General features: G+C 31.9%; 1 protein-coding gene across 1 annotated transcript; it reads left to right on the forward strand.

The window, feature by feature from the left end:
• Nucleotides 1-920: 920 nt before the first annotated feature.
• Nucleotides 921-3,242, forward strand: LOC129891392 (blue copper protein-like). The gene is made up of 3 exons (XM_055966737.1): nt 921-1,207; nt 2,105-2,560; nt 2,736-3,242. Exons 1-3 carry the CDS (start codon nt 1,021-1,023, stop codon nt 3,116-3,118), a joined length of 1,026 nt encoding a protein of 341 aa, XP_055822712.1. The 5' UTR covers nt 921-1,020; the 3' UTR covers nt 3,119-3,242.
• Nucleotides 3,243-23,809: the final 20,567 nt, after the last annotated feature.

Raw genomic sequence — 23,809 nt, forward strand, 5'->3', positions numbered from 1 at the left:
TTTCTCACTCTTGATATATCAAGAAAAGAGAATATTTTGTTTTCATGTTTTACCCTTAATAATAAATACTATTCTCCAAATCATTTTTCAAGATTTAATATTGAACATCAATTATACTGAACATCAATTAATAGAAATAATGTGGTAAAACACCTCTATCAATAATTATTTTTTTAATGGGTGTCCCAAGTCAAACAGTGACACTTAAAAATGAATATAGGAATTAATATATTGAATTGATCTAATTAAATTTAGCTTCGAAATTAACTTTCAAAAAGTAAAACATGCTGCTTCCTTCTCCTAGTTTTGTGTGTCTTTTTCGGCAAACAGCCGGAAACTCAAGAGGAGAATTTTTGATGTTGAAAGGTATCGTCACGACAACTAACTTCCCACACTTATCACGACAACATCATCGATCTTTGACGCTTATGCGGGGCGGCCTTTCGAATGAAACAGTTATGAAATATACGGGGCCGGGTGGAACCAAAGGAGTAAAAAAAAATTGAACAGAACCAAACATGCTTATTTAAGTTTAAAGTTACAAGCTTACTAGATATCGTTTCATATGTTTATATCTCATCGTCTTGTATAATAGAGGAATCAAAATTTTCATAAAGAGATTCAAAATATTATTATTCTCATCGTTTAATAAAAGGATAATAGTCCAAAAAATATTTGAATTTTAATAAAATTTACTGTTACAATTCCAAACTTTGGACGGGCCCTATTACCCTCTCAACTATGTAATAGTGCATTTTAAAAGTTTGAATATTATTCAGACTATGTTCCCTTTAATAAATTCCATCCTAAGTTTGAACAAGTCACACTTAATTACCCAATCCAAAAAGGAAAAGGCAAAGGAAAAAGAGAACTCTTTATTGTGCCTCTATAAATAGAAACCTCATTTCCACCCAATACATCAACTCTTTTTCTACTCTATCAAAGAGAAAAACACACACAAAAAAAACACAAAATAAAATCAGGGGCGACTTTGATCTCAAAGAACATAATAGTGCAACAATGGCAAGAAAGTTGAGTACTTTAGTTGTTTTTGGTGCAATTTTATTTGCTTTATTACAACATGTTTCAATGGCACAACAAACTCATGTTGTTGGTGATGCTCTGGCTTGGACCGTTCCTAATGGTGGCGCCACCGCTTATTCCGCCTGGGCCGCCCGGAAAACCTTTACCGCCGGCGACACTCTTGGTTAGTATATACTATTTTCGTCTCAATTTATCTGATGTAGTTTTAAGAAAAAAAAAGGAAAAGAAATACTTTTGAAACTTCATTAAAATAAGCCACACATGTGTTTGTGTGGTTATAAATTATTTCATTAAGAATAAAATAGGCATTTTAAAGTTAAATTATTTTTAAATATAAAAAAAATTGTCTATTTTTTTTAAAAATTGACTAATAAGGAAAGTGAAATACTATTTAGTGAATTTTAATAGCTGATATCATGTTAGTTACTATATTCCTTGGATGTTATTTAAGTTACCACTCTTACTTAAATCTGTAATGAGTTTAAGTTATATACATGTTAATATAAGAAATTTTTGCCCTATAAGTTACCTTACCCTGATTTATGCTTAAAATTACAAATTCTCGCATCTTAATTTTTTTTCCCAGTATTTATCTTTTGGATAATCTCATAAGTGATAATATAAAAAACAATGACCAAATAAATGATCTGATTGCACAGATACTTTTTATATCACCATCATAATTTAAACTAGATTAAATTTCCACTTTGTATTACTTTTCTCTAACTACGTTTAGTTACTCTAATAAAGTGTTAATGGATAATGGGTGATACACCTTTTCCTTTTTTTACTACCCCTTAGATTCCTTCCCACTTGTATTGTTTTTAGTCAATTAATAGTAGTATATATTTTGTCATATGACAGCTCTATATATTCTGCAGACACTACATTCCATTCAACTTTTTATATATATAGTTAAAAGTTGAACAACACCAAGATAATACTAGTCCCTAATCACCACCTAAAAATCATTGCAAATTCATGATTTAGAGAAAAAATCAAATCGTTACGTTTTTGCGGTTTTACCTAATATATTTATTTGGATTTTTAATTAATGCAGTTTTTAACTTTACAACTGGATTGCATAGTGTGGCTGAAGTGTCAAAGGCAGCTTTTGATTCATGCAATATTTCAAGTCCAATTTCAATTTCCACTAATGGCCCAACAAACATTACATTGAGATCTGTTGGATCACATTACTACCTTTGTACATTTCCAAGTCATTGTACCTTGGGCCAGAAATTGGCTATCAATGTCTCCGGCTCCGGCTCACCCGCTCCTCAGCCAGCCCCCGCCAGGCCCTCCACTCCTCCGACTGCCACTCCGGTGACGTCTCCTTCAGCAAGCCCATCCACAGCTCCAGCCCCATCGGTCGCTCCAGCAACGGCACCTGGACCTGCTAGTGTAGCCCAAACTTATATTGTTGGAGATAACATGGGCTGGACTGTTCCTAGTGGCCCAACTTCTTATCAAAGATGGGCTAATGGCAAATCCTTCAAAGTTGGAGATACTCTTGGTAAGCCCTAAAATAATTTCACTCTATTTTCTTTTGTGATTTTTTTATCAGGTTATCAATTATTATCGACATTTATTATAGAAATTACATCGCTATCTTTTCTCACAAGATTCTTATGTTCTATGATTACTCCATTTATAATTGTTGATCTAACATTTTATTTTTCTAAATGTAGTTTTCAATTTTGTGAATGGGACACACAATGTCGCAATGGTTAGCAAGGCATCTTATGACTCATGTAACACAACTTCTCCCATAAACACAATTAGCAGTGGTCCAGCCAGAATTACACTTACAAATTCTGGTGAACATTACTACATGTGTACATTCCCTAGACACTGCTCATTAGGTCAAAAATTAGCCATCAATGTCACCGGCACGGACGCGACCGCCCCCACGCCTTCCACCACCGCAGCTACGCCATCCAGCTCCACCGTCCCATCGACCGATTCTCCGGCCACTTCACCACCAGCACCAAGTGCCTCAGCTCCATCTTTGGTTATTGCTGCTTTGCCAGTCACTTTCTTGTCATTTGCCTTACTTAGGTTGTTGAATTAGAGAGTACTATACTATATTGCTTGATTTTATGTAATTTTTCTATAGGTTCCCTTTTTGTTTTTTTTTAAATACGGATTTAACATTATTGTTGTTGCACCAATAAAGTTGATTTTTTTGAATTCAAGCTAGATATTTTTAAAAAAAAATTGTGTTGATTTTCGGTGTAATGACATTTCAAAAATAATATAAGTTGTAATTCTGCTGAATAATAAATAAAATATTTTAAAATATTAATTAAAATTTATATAGTTTGAATTTAGATCTCGAAAAAATTGTAAAGATATGACATGTGGCTTTAACTCAACTCCAAAAGTTAGTTCTTGAGTTGGATTGTCCAACTCCATATAAGGAGATCATCAATCAATATCTCAATCAATATAGGACTTTTTATCCACTCTAACATCCCTCCCCCCTTATGGTCAGGTCCAATATAGTAAAGTGGATCAAAAACCTAAACGGATATGGACCTGACTCTAATATCACGTGATTAATTTGAGTTTACGGTGTTAAGGTTTTAGGACCTTACTTTTGCAAACTAAACTAGTCGTAATTAGCTCAATTATTTTTAGGTAGGTAAACAAATATTATGTCTGTTTATTTAATTGTCAATGTCAGAGTTTGTTAAATGTCTATTTCTCTGTCTGTGGGATATTTCTTTTTATAAAAAAACTACTATAATATTCAAAACATAATTTCTTTCAACACTCACTGTTTAATTCTTTCAAAAAGTTTTCCAGAAGGATAATCTATTCAAAAAACTATCTTCTTTTAAAGAATGTATATGACACTTATAATTTGATTTAAATTACTCTCCATTAATTGATAATTGTACATTACACTTATCATTTGATGAGTTAACTAATATTTCTTTTATTACAATATTGCTTAAAATTTCCTGTGTAATTAGCTTTTTTAATATTTTAATTTTAATTTTTAAAAATAATTAAGAAATAATTTTTAAAATAAAAATCAAAAGCCAGATGATGTAACCCATTTCATATCTTTTTTTTCATAAAAGTTGCAAAATCCATTTTTTCACAATCTAATTCGTCACATAGAGTTTGCTTAATGTGATTTACTTTTTCTATATGATTTCCGGACTATTAAATGAGGTTTATTGTTGAGTACCTAAAGAATATTGTGGGTTCCCTGATCATAAAAAACAAACACATAAGAGGACAAACAATTAACAAGTGACCCCAAATCTTGAAGATATTAATTTTCACAAGACTAATTTAGCTATGATAAGGTCTTTGTTGGGTAGTTTAAATAAATTAAATTACCTAACACGTCAAAGAGAGGGATAAATTAATAGATTAATTAATTAGTCTTAATTATTAATCAGGAAAATCATGTCATCTGGTCAAGGTCAATGATCATATCTTGTGATTATGGTTGGTGTAGGTTGTGGTCATAAATAAAACAGAAAGAATTGATAATATGAGTTTAACAATATTTATATCAAAGTATTTCTTAAATGAAAAATATGTATTTTTCTAAATGAAAAAATTCTGCCATAAATTTAGTTGGAAAAGATTAATTTATCTAACTAATCTTTCTTTAATTCGCAATTAAATAGGCGCATATCAAAATCGTATTTTCAACGAAAATGATCATAAAAATCAAATAAACAAATTAAGTTGGATAATTATGGAAGCTAAGTAGACAAAATTGGATAACTTTGACGGTCAATTACTATTTTGAATGATCATTCAGACATTCAACTCTATACTTTATATGTTTGAATTACCTTTGACGATGAAATAATTATTCTCAATGACTCTCAAAATCAATGCAATTTCCTTTTTTTGGTAAGTAAATGATTTTACTACCAAATAAAAGTTAAAAACAGATATAAAAAAAACAAAAAAAACTACTGGATAACCTCAGTGTTAGTAACAGCTAGCAAAGTACATCCAATTTATCTTCTTATATACATTACGGAATTTAACAGATTGTATATAAATAAAAGCATTAGAAGATGTAGAATTATCAAAGTGGGCTGGCCCAATTCAATTCAATTCAATCCCACCCTAAAGAGCTAGCAAGTTAAAAGTTAGGATGAGCTGACCTTTTTAACTAAAGAACCTATTAAATAGCAGTCAATCCAGTCCTAAGCGGGCTACAGATTGAAACAGATTGGCTCTTCAATCAAAAGATGAAAAACATTGGCCTCTTAGAAAGACTATCGGACATAAATGAACACAACATCAATACGTCAAAAATTCAAATGTCCATTAATTGCACACACTTTAGTGGAATACTTACCAAAAAAAGAATAAGCAAGATACACCAATCAACATTCATAAGATTCATCAGAACAACATACATTGCATGGATCGTTTTTTTCATAAACTTGAAAAGAAATGAGAAACGAAAAATTAAGCATAAACACAAAAGTAAAAGAGGTCAAAGATTCATAGTTACAATAACTTCATTTGCCTAGTTGCGGAAGATTTGACAAAATAAAACACTACTTGATATATATAATAAATATTTTTAAAGTTCACAAACCATGGGCTGACCTCAGAGGCTCGCTGGTTAAGTCTATGAGGCTAGCGGGCCAAATGAGGTTAGGCTAAAAAGCCTCGTTCCTAAATGACCTGAAAATTTTTAGCCCAACCCCACTTAATTCAAGGGTTAGATTAGGCCGATCTCACGGGCAAGTCCATTTTGACAGCTCTAGGAAGAAGCAAATATAAAATGCAATTTTCAATTTGATATCATTCTAGTTGAGATGTCATTTCGGGTTGGTAGCAAAATTTAGGCACGAATGATCTATCTTTTTGACTAAGGTCGCAACTTTGTGTCTCAAATAAGGATATATTAATAAATGACGAGATTGTGTTTACGCATCTTGATCCAAATCCTCCTAAAAAATATAAATAATTGATTCAACGAATGATTAGACTCAAATTTAGGGTGTGATACATAAAGAGAGGTCACATTTATGCGTCTTGATAAGTGTATGTCGAAGTTGAGGTCTTAGTTAAGACTAACAAAAATACAACAATTTACTAAAATTTAAGATGTGATACACAGGAAGAGGTCGTGTTTATGCATCTTGATAAGTGAATGTCAAAGTTGAGGCCGCATCTTTGCGTCTTAGTTAAGTGTAATAAAAATTCAACAATTTAAGCGAACCATAGGTAAAAGATTTATCCAAGATTAATCTAAGTCAAGTATAACTTGATGAAAGAGACCGTGTTAGAACCATCAGATTCAGGTTTGCTTCATAAATTTTTCTGAATCAACAGAATTCCTTATCCGAACTTTTGTTTTCGTAGACCAATAAAAAAAGTCATTTTCTTTTAATTAAGAATTAAAAAAGGTGACTTGAAACACCATAACTTAATTCCAAATACCTAAATAAAATAATCCTATCATCACTCTAATTGAAAGAATCCTTCTTCAACCTCTTTTTTCGAGAAAAAAAAGGTGTGAAAAAAGGTTGACGGTCGTAAAATTTTTAATGAAAAAGATCGGTGATTAAAATTATAAGCTTGTGACTAAAAAATTTAGTTTCAAATATTATTTTTATATGTTTGCTAATACAAATTATATGTTTTTGGAGAGATAATTTGTCTTGATATTGAATCAATAAAATGTCAATAACGTCCTGTAAAATATAAATTAAAAGGTGTGTACTGCCAATTAGTATGGTAATAAATAATTTGCCATCATTGAGAAAAAGAACTAATTATATAATATTGCTGTACCACTAAAAAGAGCAACAATGTAATATTCATTGGCTATATTATTATTTGACAAAATGATACCCTAAAGCCAACCATATATGTCATTCCATTAGGAAGAGACCAAAATAAGTTTAAGGGTCAGTTCAATAATTTTTTTAAAAAAATATTATTTTTTTTTAAAAAAGGAAAATGATTCGATGTTTTTGTTTATTTTACTATTTTTTTGCTAGATGACTCTGTATCCAAGAAAACTCTAACCTGATACCTTTGCTTTGCTCCAACTCGACATAATTAAGAAGCAGCCTAATTAAGTAGTTTATTAATCCCGTTTTTCACATTTTATTCATCTCTTGGAAGCTTCTCCTACTACTTTTTCCAAGCTACTAGTAAAAAGTTGAACTTATTTTTTAATAATTAAAAAAAAAGTTAGGCTGAATTATAGTAAATTTAAAAATAAGGAAACGGAAAGGTAAAAAAGTTGTCACATACAATGATTTTTAATAATTCAATATTTTTTTTCTTCATAAATTCTTCTCTAAAATGAAAAAACAATTAAAATAATAGTGTGTTAAGCTTTTTATACAAGTGGTGCGCGTAAATTAAACTCCGATTTAAGAAACGATTTTAGTCGTATCATCTTCTAGTTCTTGAGTTTAAAAGACCTTATACTTGGAAGACATTTATTTTGACGAGGTATTATAATTCGATAAGTGGCTATATGAAGGGTAGTGTGTATGCAGACATTTATTTTGAAAATGTATTATCTTTTACTGATCCTCGATCAGTGGCGAATCCAAAAATTTCGTTAAGGGTGTTCAAAAATTTAATATATATGTATGAAAAATAATTTTTAACCTACAAACTTAATATAATTTTCAATATATATCTATATATATAGAATTTTTTTTTTTGACGAAGGGTGTTCGATTTGGCACCCTTCGCTACATATGGCTACACCACTGTCCTGACTCAACTAAAAGCATTACAAGAAAGTTCAAAAAAAGAGAACAACAAAATAAAAGCTTGCTTAAGTAATTGTAAAATCTTTATATAATATAAAGTTAGACATAGTGTAATGATCCAAACCGTCGTTAATTAGGAATGACGAATTCATAGAAAAATTATGCCAATCGGGCCCCACCATCTCGGCAGAGCGGGACAGTTTCCACTATGGCGGCGCCGCTCCAGCGGGATCCTTGCCGCTAGAGCGGAATGTCGCGGAACAGAACTTAAGTCGCGAAATTATTATTTCTCCCTTTTTTCCTAAGTGCCAAAAAGAGGCAAGGGTTGCCCTAGAAAACCCTCAAAGGGTTGCTCTAGGCTTGGAAAGGAGGGAGAAGGAGATTTCTGCACAAGAAAGGTTCCAACCGGCGGAATTTAGGCCTACCTTCACCCGTCCGACGTCTGAAATTTAGGATTGGAGCCACGATATCTTTCCACAGCGGCTTGGCGCTCAGGTAGGCGAGATCTGCTTATTGAGTAGTTAAATCTGTACCCATTACTTAGTGTAATGGAAATTAACGGGAGGTTCCGTGGTTAGGCCGTGGGGCACGAGCTATAGACAGAAAAATGGATATCCTTAGCGATCAAATTCGGTGTGACCTAGGTAAGGAAGAATTGTCTAACTAATTAAGGGTAGTTGATGGTCTTGTCTTCCCATATGTGTCACATATGTTGGTCAACTGCTTCAATTGTATACATATATGTATCTGAATAAGGAAAGATGAATTGAATCATGTGAAATGACTGTTTCTTGTATATGGCTTGCAATGAACCTAGTGATGGTATTTGTGAGATGAGAAAGCATGAACTGAACCTTAAGAACTGACCGTTTAATGTATTGTGTGCAAAGAATCTATTCTGGGTGTTTGTAATTGTTCATGACTACTCATATAATTGTGATTATCAGTTGGTTGTGCTTGTTGGGATTGGATGTCACGTTTGGACACATTCATGAATCAGGTGTCACATTCCGACATATTACTGGATTGAGTGTCACATTCTCACACATTCATGAATTGAGTGCCACGTTCCGACACGCCATTAGCCTGAATTTGGTTTCCTGAGAGGACCAGTTGTTATATGTCATTCTATGAAATAGTGTGATTACTTATTTAGAGGCTGAGGGGTGAGATTTCTGTGAATAATCCCACCGATTCGGTGGTTTGTTCCAGTTGAGGACTGAGAGTAAATAATAGACTATCTGGAGGGTACGACTAGGTAATCTTGTGTGACCGTATTGCAGTGTCTGTGATATTCTATGGAGTTTGGGCATAAGAGTAAAGGTTGGGTTGCTAGGTTGGAAATTTAGTTACTTAGAGTTCAATCATGTGGTAACAGTGTCGTATTTGACAAGTGGGGGTCAAAACTAGCTGGGAGGTGTGATTGTGTGGTGACTGGTAAAAAAGTAGCCTTCTAGAATAGTTGGTAAGCCTTGTTAACTAAACCACAGGTTAAGGGCAGTGTGATGTCCTATGGCCTTGTGAGTACGTAAGGCTAGCATGACGAGCTTAGTGATAGTGTGGTTCCGGGGGACTTCTCTGTGTTATAGAAATGCTAGCTTGGGTTTATAAATCGGAGTTAGCAATGGTCCAATAGCTAATAGGTGAGTGAAATACTACAAGAGTTTGTGAGGGGAAATAGTTGTGAGTTAATGATTGTCGGCGGTGTAATTCTTTATTGATTACGTTTCTTCCTGTTGTTTCCTTTATATTATGCGGTAGGTATTGGGTTGATCGATGATGCCTACCAGTACGTGTTGTTTGTACTGATACTACTCTTGCTATGTCACTTTGCATAGTCTGGTTGCAGGGTCAGTGATGTTTCTTTGGTGAAGACGGAGTTGATTGTCCAACAGCTTCTACCCTCCCTTCCTTATAGTTGAAACTGTGTCATTACTTTATTCATACTCTGTGTCTGTAGAAGCACTTGTACCTGTTTTAGACTAGTATCCTCGGAGGTGTTAGATGATTCCTGTAATAGTACTTGAGTTGTAATTAATATACTTTATTTTTATAACTCTGTTGGCTTAATATTGTTTTCAGTTAAACTTCCACATGTATTCCTGTTTAAGGGGTTAATGGTTCTCCTACTTAGGTGTTAGAGTAGATGCCCGCACGGTTTGGTGGATTAAGTCGTGACACATAGATAAGGTTATGACACCTCTCTGTAACCTAGAAAATCATTTATCTTTTTTCTCCCTTTTTTTGATTTTTCTTCTCTCTTTTCTTTTTTTGGTTTTTGTTCATCTTATTTTAGAATCAACTTTCTAGTTTCTAATCTATTCGACGGAATTTTTCTAAAATTATTTTAACATTTTTTGTCAATTCCGTAGTTTTTTTTTTGGTACAGGTTATAGAGTCAAAACTATTAAAATTCCTAGAAAAAATGCATGGTAAATATTTCAATCTATTCATACTAAGCAAATTTTGATTTATGTGGTTGGAAATATATATATATATGAACCAAACATCCATTGGAATAGAAAATTTTATTTGCTCTAAATTAATGCCTTTTAAAACTATTTTGATCTCATTAAATTTTAAAATCGTTATATTTAGATCTCTCTTGATTGATGAATCATTTTGTGATGAATATTGATTACGTTATGGCATAATCATAATTATAATAAATAATTGGTTATATGACCATAATTATGATTTTACTATCTATATGTGCTCCATATATCACACAAATAAAAAAAAATTGTCCATGAAAAAGATAGATTTTTCTTAGTATTTGTCTGATCATTTTATTAAACTTCATTTATTTATTATATCGACATAGTGCATTTATTTATTGTATTACTTTAAAATACAAGATTGAAACCTTGGTTAGATATATAGAGATTATAATAGGGTAATTTATAGGGAAAAATACGCGGTATGACAAACATTACTACTATATTATATATTTAGGATATAGTTTAAAATAATTACGGCTCGCAGCAAACATATTTACGCGGTATGACAAATTTCACTGCCAGATATATAATATATATGTATATCAGTTACCATTATACAAATGTTATAGTGAATTATATAAACGTTATACCCACGAATTATTTGTATATCAAAATATATGTACTTAATTAGATTAACCAAGGATCAAGTTTTGCAATAGAAATTCAGCAACAATATATATCATGTATATCAATGCACATCACAATAATATTTGGTATGAAGTTGGCCATAGAATTTCAATAGACACTTAATAGACAAAATGTATTTTTTTCTCTTTTTTTTAATAAAAAAAATACATCAGTCGTGAATGTGTATATATATATCGTACACTTCATATATACACTTTTATATAATATATACATAGTACCCATTATATACCTTTTTATAAGTAGACTTTTTATATACACTTCATATTCATTTTTCATACAATAATATACACATTACATACATTTTTATCAGTATACTTTTCATACACAACATATACATATTATCTACGTTTTTATCTAGACAAATTTGTACCAAATAACCATAGAGCGATGTGAACCAGTAAAAGCAAAACTATCGAGAGGAGGTGAATAGAAAACCCACGGTGTTGCTTCCACGGCGAAAAATATCGCAGCAACATCAAAAAAATATAAAACTCTAGCAAATACAACAACGACTACAACCCAGTGAAATCCCACAACGTGGGGTCTGGAGAGGGTAAAGTGTACGCAGATCTGACTCATACCAAGGTAGGACGGCTGTTTCCGAAATAAAACTCGAGCAAATCTGAAAAAGAAATACGAAAACATGAGAAAGGGGAAAAGTATTGTAGGGATTCTAAATTTTGAAATGTAGAAAATAGGTGTTAAAAAATTGTATACTAAAGTTTTAGGACTATATCTTGTCAATAAAATAGGTCTAAAGTATATTTCGGGTCCAATAGTTCATAGGTAGGTTGTTAAAATTTGGAAAAATTGTCTAAATACACAACTTACTTTACTATATTTTTTAAAAATTTTCTACCATTTGAAAAAATTACAAAAATCTCTACTCTCTCATATTCTTGGATATATCACTTTACGCGATGTATCGGTCAGATACATCACTTTACGTGGTGTATCGATCGGATAGATACATCATCGGTCGGATATATTACTTTCTGTTGGACGTGATGTATCGGGACATTGAGTGATGTATCCAAAATCGAGACGCAATGTATCGGAACGTGAATGATGTATCCAAAATTGGAACGTGTAGTATCGGGACGTGAGGGATGTATTCGAAATCGGGACGTGATGTATCAGGACGTTTTGAAATGTATTCAGATTCTACCAAATTTAAGGATTTTTTATAAATTAAAAAAGAACAGTAATAGAATGTAATTAGCTCCTTATACTATGAATTCCTAAAAAACTTTACTTAAAATTTCTGGCAGTCATTTTTCCATATATAATATACAAGGTATACACAATATACCTGGAAGATATATTATATACTTATACTAGAGGATATATGTAATATACACCACCTAAAAAGCAAAATCCCCATTTTCAAGTTTCTTCTTCCCAAATCAATAGAGAACCTTAGTACTACCAGAGCATTATAGTAAAACAACGCCAACCTTTTTTTGTTCAAATTGATAAATTTGAATGAAATACTCTTCTTCTTAATTTATTGTAACACATTTTTTTAGTCTGTCTCAAAGACAATATCACATTTCTATAGTTGAAAATAATTATACTTTTAAATTTTCTTTTTACCTTTGATGTAATGATTCTCAACCACACAATTGTTTAATGAATATTTTAAATCACAATATATATATATATATATATTTTATGTCAAGTCAAATAGTATCATAAATTTGAATGGAGAAGTATGTCAATAAGAGAAAAGTATTTTATTCTGCACCATTTAATTGGCCGACTACACATAGGGTGCCAATTTCTAGTTAGAGCATATGGTATTCCTTAATTAGCACTCCCTCCGTCACAGATTACCTGGACATTTTTTATTTTACACGACGATTATAAAATTATTAAAGAATTGATTAACTTTACTATTTTGCCATTTGTTCATATCAATGCACATAAAAATAAGTTAGAAAAGTATATATAGAATATAAGAATAGTTAGTATTGAGAATTGTTCACATCCAAAAGATCATACTAATTGTAAGGGTATAATGAAGAAAAATTAATTAATTTTATCCTGATTTAATAAGTGATCAAGTAATGCGGGACAACTATTTTTAATAAAATATCCATTTAATATGGGACGGAGAAAGTACTAATTAGTAGATTTTGACCAAAATACCTACCAATTAAATCAATGTAAATCCTCAGTCACAAGGCATGTGTAATCAATCAATCAAGTAATCAACTTTCAATGAGTTCTTAGTATTAATTGGCATCTAATTTCAATTCTATGCATAAGGATTGGGAGTTTCTTAAACTGTTAATCTTTGATTTCATTGTACCAAATATTAACAATTTGTGATGAATGGAAAACTTCATTTCATAGGCCAATTAATGGATGATGGGAGAAAATGATCTAATTACAAGTAAATAGCAAGTTCCATTTACATATGATGTCTCTTCAAATTTATGTGACACTTTTTTTTTTAGCCTTTTTTGAAATAAATATATTTCTATATTTAATAGTATTAAATTAATTTTTAACTGGTAATTTCACTTTTAATGAGATGACTTTAACTATAATATTTGCAATGATTTATTTTAGACTTTGATTTTATTTTTTTAAAATTTTTCTTTTTCACTTGAACTTTATGTCAAATTAAACATCCTTACATAAATTGGGATGGAGGAAGTAATTTTCATCTCAAATTATTTATCGTTATTTTCTTTTACACATCTCTTAAGAAACATTAATTAAAAGGTCATTTTTTAAAATAAAATAAAAAACTATTTTACCCCTCATAGGTATTTAAACAATCATAACATCACTCCATAATTGAGGTATTTGAAGTTTGCGGTATTCAAGAACAATAACTACTGACGATAAAACGGGAAAAAAATATTCATTCTGTCCAAATTTATGTGACACACTTTTTTTTAATTGTTTCAAAATGAATGTCATATTTTTATAATTAGAAACAACTTAATTTTAATTTTAAAAAATTATCCTTAGTGAAAATATTTATAGACACACCAATGATCAAATAAGTTTTAGACTATAAATTTCAAAAATATTTTTCCAAAAAAATTATATCAAATTAAATAATCTACATGAATTTAAACATGTGGATTTAATAAAAATGATTTGAACTTTAAATAATAAATTATTTAAATAATTATTTTTAAAAATTACTACAAATAATTTGAATTTGTCATGACAAGAGTACACCTTGGTGAGTCATATTCCTATATATAACCTTTCCACGTATGTTTACTCAATTCCAAATACCAAGTAAATATAGGCCACTTACTCTTTTTCTTTTTGAAACATAATAAAGTGATTGGAGAAAAAAGAAACATAATAAATTGATTGATGAAATAAAATACTAAAGTATTAAGCCCATATGGTGCCATTTGAGCTTTTCATGTCAGGGTATTTTTCTTTAATTTTTTTTTTTTACTAAAATGGGTACGTAGGTCTTAAATTTAAGAAATTAATAAATAAATAATAAGAATAACAATCGCATTGAAATTGAAAAAAAGAAAATTCATAAATAACATTTTGGATGGATTGTTAAGAAATTAATAAATAAATAATAAGAATAACAATCGCATTGAAATTGAAAAAAAAGAAAATTCATAAATAACATTTTGGATGGATTGTCTCATCCCACCCTCCGTAGCCCCATCTCCACGCCATTCTCATCAGAATGTTTGAATAGATAATATATAAATGCTTTGTGATAATATTTTCTATTTACTTACTTACCAACATCAGAAAAAGAATAAGAAAATCATTTATTTTTCAAAAAAATATTGTTTGTTGAAAACGTCTTCCTTTCTACCAAACACATCCTATAGCTTCCTTTTGTCCATAAATTTAAGGATAAGATTTTCAACGAAAGTGTTTGTTTATAAAATTTGATCAATTTTTGAAAATTTATCTTTAAGAGAAAATCAATTTCTAAATAGGAAAAAATAGCTAACTAGGTAAATTTTACAACTTATTCATTGAAAATAACTACACTTTAAAAATATTAGTAAAAAGAATGGTATCCTAAGTCCCTTCCTAATTATCTGATTTTTATCCCACATTTTATGCACAATCTGATTTTTTTCCTCTTTCTTTCAATTATCTCATACTTTCTCTCTCTAAATTCAAATTAACTAAAAGGTTAAATATTTTTCTCTCTCTATTTCCCCCATTCCTTATAGAGATAAGATTTTACGTTTTCTTCTCACGTGTATTCATCTTTTTCTCTCTCTATTTTCAGAATATTGTAGCCTTTTCTCTTTAGTTTGTATTTATTCCTCTTATTTTTTCTTTAATTTGTATCCACTACAAAGTTATGTTAATTAGAATTGTATTTTATACTGAAATTTATATTTTTAGGTAATTTTATATCCATTTAATCCTTCATTCGAATAGCTACAGAATTTAGTATCTCTATTTTTTGTATTCATACGAATACTTATATTTTTTCAAAGTAAATGGATACAATTTTTTTTACCAAATCAATTAGAATTGTATTTTTTTCTTTAAATGGTTGTATTACGTATCGAATTTGTTGCTTTACCAAAAAATTATAGCCTTTTCTCTTTAGTTTGTATTTATTCCTTTTATTTTCTCTTTAATTTGTATCCACTCCAAAGTAATGTCAATTAGAATTGTATTTTTTCTTTAAATATTTGAATTACGTATTCAAATTATTTACTTTTACAAAAAACTGTATCATTTCTCTACAATTGTATTCACTCTGATACATATGACTTTTGTATATCTATCCATTTTAAATTGGAAAACCATGCATATATTCATAAATCTTGTATTATTTTTTTGTATTCACTCCAAGATTATGCCAAAAGAGATTTCACATTTTCAAAAAAAAATATATGAAATATATATAACAACCGTTTTCTGTCAGAATATTGTATCCGTTCTGGAATTCTATTCATTTTAATTTGTATATTTTTTTATATTTATATCACTTCAGATGTCACATATCTATCACAAACCCCATCAGGTATGAGATAAATGTCAAAATTTGAATTTAAAATGCCTGATTGATTTTAACACGATTTTAATTTGTCAGTATAGATCTTCTTTGTCCAGCCACAAACTTGATCAATCGAATTACATTATACAAGAGTTGAATCTCATTAATGGAGGTTGAGAAAGATGATTTAAGCTCATTAATGGAGGAAGAAAGAAAATAGAGAATTGAGTCGCCTGTTTTTCTCTCCTAAAAAGAAACGTAACTAAATGAATATTTTCAGAGAAACATTACCTTAATTGAAGGATTCTCTCCCATATTTTTCTCTAATTTATTATTTATTAGTTTTATTCTTTTCTTTTATTTTATTTTTAAAAAAATTACAAAATCAAGAGAAATAGCAACTTAAAACATTGTCATTTTCGATAAATATTGAAATATAGCTAAAGAGTCCTATTGAATACTAAACTATTGTTGTTTTGAAAATTTTCCCTTCTAAAAATCGGCTTGGTGTAACGACTTGTCCCCATCGTTAGGGATAGAACTGGGGAAGGATTTTAGGCCAGAAAATTTCGGATAGTAACTTCGGAAAACCTTAGCCTTGGCCAAACTTGGATGAATTCTGAGTCAGGTGAAGTCTAGGGTCATCATGTGAATGATGGAAGGTCAAACCTCTAATTTAATTGGATAGGCTGATAGCCAGGATGATACGGAGCATTTATGACTTCACGGAATCGCATTCGGGGGAGTAAACATCCCGAAATCGAAGTTGGCGTGAAGGGTATATTTTAATACGTCTTTGGAAGAGGGTGTGTTGTGAAATGGGGGCTTGGAGAACAAAATATGAGCTCACTGTTTCTGCATATCCCGACAGAGCGGGACAGTTGCGACTAAAATTGTTACAAAGTCCAGAAATGGTCTTTTTCTGCAAAATCAGTTTCTTGGACTTTGAGAGGCGACTTAGGGCTAATTCTATCAAGTTTCCACGGGTTTTCATGCTTAAGGTTGGATTTTACTCTCTAAATTCATACTTTGATTTCTAGAACCTAGAAAGTATGGTGGGTAATCATTGGGGGAGGGTTTGAACTGAAAACCTATGGTGAAAAATAGCCCTAAGGTGAGGTTAAGATCATGAGTTTGGCCTAGGGTGTGAATTGTATTATATTTCATGATAGTTAGGTCATTGTGTTGATCCTTTATATGTATTTATTATTTTCTAGACCAAGAACGATAAGAACGAACTCGAAAAAAGAAAGTTCTTGCATTGTAAGGTTGTTTAAGGGTGAATTTAAGGTAGAGGATGGTCTAGTTTCACGTATGTGTCTCATACACTTGTTAAATTACTTCATGATATGCATGTGTGTATATGAATTAGGAAACATGCTAGATTATGTGTAAAATGATCACTTGTTGGCCTGTTTTTATGATAACCTGTTCTTGGTAATATAAATGCTGTAAATATTGAATGTATTTGTGATTGTGGTATCTTTGGATCAAGCGTGATGTTCCGAAACATATTTGAATCGGGCGTCACTTCTGACACATATTTAAATTGGGTGTTACGTTTCAACACATATTTAGATCGAGTGTAACGTTCCGACACAAAGTTGATAGTTTGTAGGTCCTTTGAGAGGACCTTTGTGTGAAGTTATAGGATGTGGAAGATATTAAGTTGTGATATTGACTAATATGGTTGAACTTGAGATTAGTTGACTTATTATGTATATGTATATGTCTATTGTGTTGAACTTACTTATCTATGAACCGCTTACTGGCTAACTGTGTGATCCTACCAGTACATCATTGTTTTTGTGTACTGATACTACTCTTGCTCTGCCTTTTGTTGAGTACAAGACATATTCAGTTGGTTGCTAAAGAGACCTCGTCTAGAGAAGTGATTGTGTTTTCAAATTCAAGGGTGAGTTATTCCTTCAAGCTGTCGTGGACTCTATCATTATTTCTAGTCCTTTTCTTTTCCAGGACTTAGATGTTCAGACAGTGGTTTATTTGTTACTGGTTTTTATTTGGAGTTGTACTCCTATTCTAGGCTTGTTAGTTTTAGAGCTTTTGGTACGATGGCTTTCAGTTTCTAGGGTATGTTTACTTCTGCATAATTTGGGTTGATAACAAGTTGGTTTCTGAGTTTATGGGAACTCACTATCTTTGATTTAAACCTGCTTCCGCATTTTTAAGCTTGTGTATACATTGCGATTATTATTATTGGGCTGTTAGAATGGTTCTCCCACCGGAGAGTTAGAGTGGGTGTCAGTAACGGTGGGTCGAGGTCGTGACACTTGGCCCAGATCATTTTCTTGGGTGAAGTTTCACTTTCAGTCACAAAATTTTAAAAAAAAATCAAGAAAACTGCATGTCCAGATAAAATTTCAAGTTCAAAAATTCATTATTCAAGTTTCAACTTAATTTATGACAAAATGTTAGCTAAGTCTCCACTAGGGGTGTGTAGTGATCAGTTTAATTCAATTTTGAAGTTTATCGGTTATCAATTTATAGACATGCAAAATCATTATAGAACCATTAAGATATTGACTTATTGATTATTGGTTTATCGGTTATTGATCGTTATCGGTTTAATCATTAAGTTTTGACACAAAAACAAAAACAATGAAAATCACTTAGAAAACAAAATGACAAATCAAATAAATCATGAACATGTGAACATCTCCAACCAAAACACTGCACTAAATTTTACACCAAAAAAGAATATTTTCGCCCTCTTCATTATTATATTATTATTTCTAATTTCATTTATATTTTCTTATTTCATAAAATAAAATTCTTTCTAAAACATTCACTATATATAATTTTCATATTGTTTCAAATTATTGTCGTTTAATATAAAATTATTTTATATCATAATTTTTTAAATAATATAAATTGCTAGCAAATATTATATATTTTACATAATAATGGAGTTAACGCCAAATTTGGTGTAATTTTTGTAAATTATTAGGTTTTGTTGTACTCTTTAAAATTATTATGTATTTTATATTTCAATTTTGATTTATGTCAATTAATAATTTGTTGAATGTTATTATTTTCGATAATTCTAACATATATTGTATTAGTTGTCCATCAATTTATATTTTTGCATATTTAATTTTTTTGAAGGTTAATTGCACTTATATCCAATTCAAATTTATAGTAGAATTAACATAAATTTAATTTTAAAAAAATTCAAGTAAAGAAAAATAATTTATAAAAAAAATAAAATTTTAATCTAAAATTAATATTATAAAAAAAATTACGTAAAAATAATAAAATATTTTAATTAAAACATACAATTTATTTAATATTTAACTAAAAGTATTGTATAATAAAATAATAAAAAAATGTTTAAAAAGTACAATTGGTGTGATGAATAGTGTAACACCAAATTTGGTGTAACACTATTCACACACTAAATTTGGTGTGGGTAGGAGTAGTTTTACACAAAAGTTTACACCAAATATAGTATTTGGTGTAAAATTTGGATTGGGTTGGAGATGATTTGAGTTACATATTGCATCTTACTCAAAAGCAAATTATACCATATTGTAGATTAATCGAAAGTTTGAAACAATCAGAAATAAAAGTATGAAACTAAACCCTAAGTCAAGAACTTTATATACTGAATGTTATAATATAATTTAGTAATTTACTATCGATGTAACGACTCATTATGTCATTTTGAGAACTAAAGCTTTTTATTTCATAAAAAGCTCATTCCGTAAAAGTTTAATGGATATTTTAGACTATTCGATAACTATGATTATTTAGTTGAGGGGTGATTTTAAATAACTAATTAAATTAATGGGTTAAAGTGGTCATTTATTTAATACCCTATACCACATGTTCCTATTTTTATTAAAATAAATAAAGATCTAGGTTTTGAGTCATAACTCAAAACCAGTTGCAACATCTGACGAGAAGAAATAAGAAGAAACAGAGGAAATCAAGTAAAGGTACCAAAGCTTTGTCCTTATGATTTTATATATGGATAAGTGATTATGTTGTTATTATTATACTAATAATTGAAATGGGTGAGAAATTGGAAGTGCAAACTCACTGTACGTTGTGTTTGTTTAGATTTTGAGGTTTTGGAATATGGTCGGTTCCAATGATTTGTTCATCATTGGTCTTCGTTGTTTTCTAGATTTTCTTATTATTATCACATTATAATTCAAGTTTTGATATATTGAGATATGTAATTAAATAAAAAGTGTATTATATGATATGAATACCATTAGAATTATGATATTGGAGGAATTAAGACTTAACCCTAGGCTTGAGTTTTAGAGAATTGATTGTAGAGTTAGGTTTGTTAGGTCTAGGTTAAACATATAAATAATATTGGTGTCTACGGACTAGTTTACTTATAAATATTATATATTTGATAGATTGAAAACAATCTGAGGCATTGAAGAAAGGAAGGCCATTGGTGGATTAGCTTGCTTTACTTCGGTTCTTCGGTTGAGATGGGTTATGGTTTATTCTATATCATAGATGAATTCTTAATAGCGATTGATAGTCATTGAGTAATGTGTGAAGTTTACTATACATTTAATTATTGTGGTTTGGATGGTTGGTATATTGTTGTGATTGGTTTGAAATCTCAAGATCGTGAAATCCATAATCTTGAACTTGCCCTACAAAAATGGTGCCTTGAATAAAGAAGGCTTGATGAAATATTGTCAATGAAGTGGAATATAATAATAAAGAATGATAAATTAATTATATTTGGATCGGATGTCACGTTTCGACATGTATATTTGGATTGGGTGTCACATTTCGGCACGGTAATATTAAAGGAAACAAATTAAAATGACTTAATGCTACCTAATCTCCAATAACTCATTTCCCAAAAGAGCGAGATGTGGAGGCCTGAGGCCTCGTGTGTGATCTTGATATTGTTGACTGGTTATGTAATTGTTAATTGGTTGTCACCTGTTAAGTGCTATGGTTGATTTACCGCTATTACTTTATGCATATTAATTTCTATTTTGAGTCGGCGATGATATCTACTCAATACATATTGTCCTGTACTGACCCCTACTTGTATCTTTCTTTGTTTTATTTGGTGGAATGCAGCGAGTGTTCCATCGGCTTCGACTCGACCTCAACTCTAGTCAGTCTCCAGTTCATCAAATTGCAGGGTGAGCTATCCTTCTAGCTCGTGATGGATTCTCTCGGTCATGGCATGATGTCCTTAGTTTTCGGGCACATTGTGTTATTTATTTATTCTAGTAGTTGATATTTTCAGACTTAATTTTAGAATTTAGATGTCTTTTATGTGATGATTTTCAGATTTTGGGAAATGTTACGTAATAGATTTTAGTGACTTTTGTTATTTTTTTACTTTAATAAGGGTTGAGCTTCCGCATTATTGTCGTTTTTTATAAGTTGAATCGTTAATGTAAGTTAGTGTTTGTATCGTTGGTTCTCACACCTAGGAGGTTAAGTGTGGGTGTCATTCATGGCTCATTTTGAGTAGTGACAAAGTTGGTATCAGAGCTTTAGGTTAGGTGATCTCATCATAGAAGGACAGGTCTAGTAGAGTCTTGCAAAACGGTACGGAGACGCCTTTACTTTTCTTCGAGAGGCTACGGGACTTTAGGAAAACTCAATTCCTTCTTTCTTTCATTCTATTACTTGAATCCAACTGGTATCTAGGTGATACAAATTGGTAACTGACCTTCTTCACTTTATTTTCGCAGATGGTTAGAACTAGAGCAACAACAGCACCTGAGCCAGCCACTGGGGCTGTAGTCGGAGGGGGAGTAACAATGAAAGGCCGTGGTAGAGGTTGCGAGAGAAAGCCCACTAGGGGCAGGGGCCAGCCAGGGAAAGAGCAGCGACCACTCTACCGGCTAATGAGGTAGCTAGAGAGGATATTGAGGTGGAGGATGAGCAGGTTCTTGAGAGAGAAGCACCACCCCAGCCTACTCCAGAGATGATCTACCAGGTTATCACCTATCTCAGTGGGTTATCCGATCATGGACAAACTCCCCCAACACCTCATATTCCAAGAGTTCAACATACAACTGTTGTGGCTCTCCGCATGACTTCGTCTTTAGGAACAAGCAGGTTTCCTCGATTAACTACAGGGCCGGTAATAACTAATGACCAGCATGATCTCTTTGTTAAGTTCTTGAAGTTTAAACCCCCAGTCTTTAGGGTACTGAATCTGAGGATGCCTATGATTTTCTTGTTGATTGTCATGAGTTGCTTCATAAGATGGATATAGTAGAGCGATTTGGTGTTGATTTTGTGACATACCAGTTTCAGGGAGACGCCAAAGTGTGGTGGCGGTCTCATGTGGAGTGCCGACCAGCAGAGGCACCACCTATGACTTGGGAAGCTTTTTCTGACTATTTTATGGAGAAATATATTCTCCGAACCTTGAGGGACAAGAGGAGAGATGAGTTTCTGAATATAGAGCAAGGGAGGATGTTTGTTGTCTCCTATGAGGCCAAGTTTTGTGCCTTATCCAGATATGCTACTCAGCTTTGCTTTAGTACGGAAGAGCAGATTCGCCGCTTTGTAAAGGGTTTGGGGTCAGATTTACGGATTCCATCTTTACAGGTTGCTGCTTCAGCAAAATCTTTTCAAGAAGTGGTTGACTTTGTGATAGAGGTGGAGGGGGTGAAGCCAGATAACTTTGCTAAAGAGACAACGTTCAAGAAGTTTCGTAAGGAAGGTGAGTTTAGTGGTTCTTATTCCAGAGGACAGTGTTCTGTAGATTATTTGACCCTTCCTATTCAGTCTTCATTATAGGTTTCAGATGGAGGTTCGTTAAAGACTAGTCAGCCTTTTACTAATTTCGAGGGTTATCTTCAGTCTTCTTCATCTTCACAAAGACTCACTCTTGACCCTAAGACTTGTTACATATGTGGTGAGCCTGGACATATCAGAAAATACTATCCAAATCAGAGTCGGGCTTGGCATGATCGGGGTTATAGAGCCCAGCAATTAGAGGTGGAGGCGATGACTATGGTAGGGGCCGTCATTCTGGAGGATGTGGTGGTCGCTAGTCCGACCGAGGTGGAGGGCAGGTTGGAACTACTGGAGTACAGCCCGGCAAGGAAAATGGTCAGACAGGCGACAGAGCCCATTGTTATGCTTTCCCTGGGAGGTCAGAGGCAGAGGCATCCGATGTTGTTATCACAGGTACTCTTCTAATCCGCGATAACTTGGCTTTCATATTATTTGATCCTGGATCCATATTTTCTTATGTATCTTTCGCATTTGCTGATGGACTCGATTTACATTGTGACTTACTTGATATGTCTATTCGTGTTTCTACTCCTGTTGGTGAGTCTGTGCTAGTTGAGAAAGTGTATAGGTCTTGTCTTGTGACTTTTGTGGGGAACAGAACTTATATAGATTTGATTGATGGTTGACTTTGATGTAATCTTGGGTATGACTTGGCTCTCTCCAAATTTTTCTATCTTAGATTACAATGCTAAGACTGTGACATTAGTCAAGCCTGGTATGGATTAGTTGGTGTGGGAGGGTGACTATCTTCCTGCCCCAGTTCGAATTATCTCTTTTCTTCATGCTAAGAGGTTGGTGAGTAAGGGTTGTTTAGCCTTCCTAGCACATCTCAGGGATAATAGTTCTGAAGTGCCATCGATTGAGTCTATTTCGATAGTGCGTGGGTTTATGAATGTTTTCTCCGCAGACTTACCTGGTATGCCACCTAATAAGGATATAGATTTTTGTATCGACCTGGAGCTCGGTACTCGCCCTATTTCCATTCCACTTTATAGAATGTCCCCAGCTGAGTTGAGGGAGTTGAATGCCCAACTTCAGGAGTTGTTGGGTAAAGGTTTTATTAGACAGAGTGCCTCTCCTTGGGGTATTCCAGTTTTATTTGTAAAGAAAAAGGATTATAGCCTTCTTATGTGCATAGACTA

The sequence above is a fragment of the Solanum dulcamara genome, chromosome 6 (assembly GCF_947179165.1).
Source record: "Solanum dulcamara chromosome 6, daSolDulc1.2, whole genome shotgun sequence".
In the NCBI taxonomy this organism is placed as follows: Eukaryota; Viridiplantae; Streptophyta; class Magnoliopsida; order Solanales; family Solanaceae; genus Solanum; species Solanum dulcamara.

Excerpts from the sequence above, each read along its gene's own strand:
- LOC129891392 (XM_055966737.1), top strand. The coding sequence starts at position 1,021 with ATGGCAAGAAAGTTGAGTACTTTAGTTGTTTTTGGTGCAATTTTATTT. Across the intron at positions 1,208-2,104 it reads TACCGCCGGCGACACTCTTG|TTTTTAACTTTACAACTGGA; the intron begins GTTAGTATATAC and ends TAATTAATGCAG. Across the intron at positions 2,561-2,735 it reads CAAAGTTGGAGATACTCTTG|TTTTCAATTTTGTGAATGGG; the intron begins GTAAGCCCTAAA and ends TTCTAAATGTAG.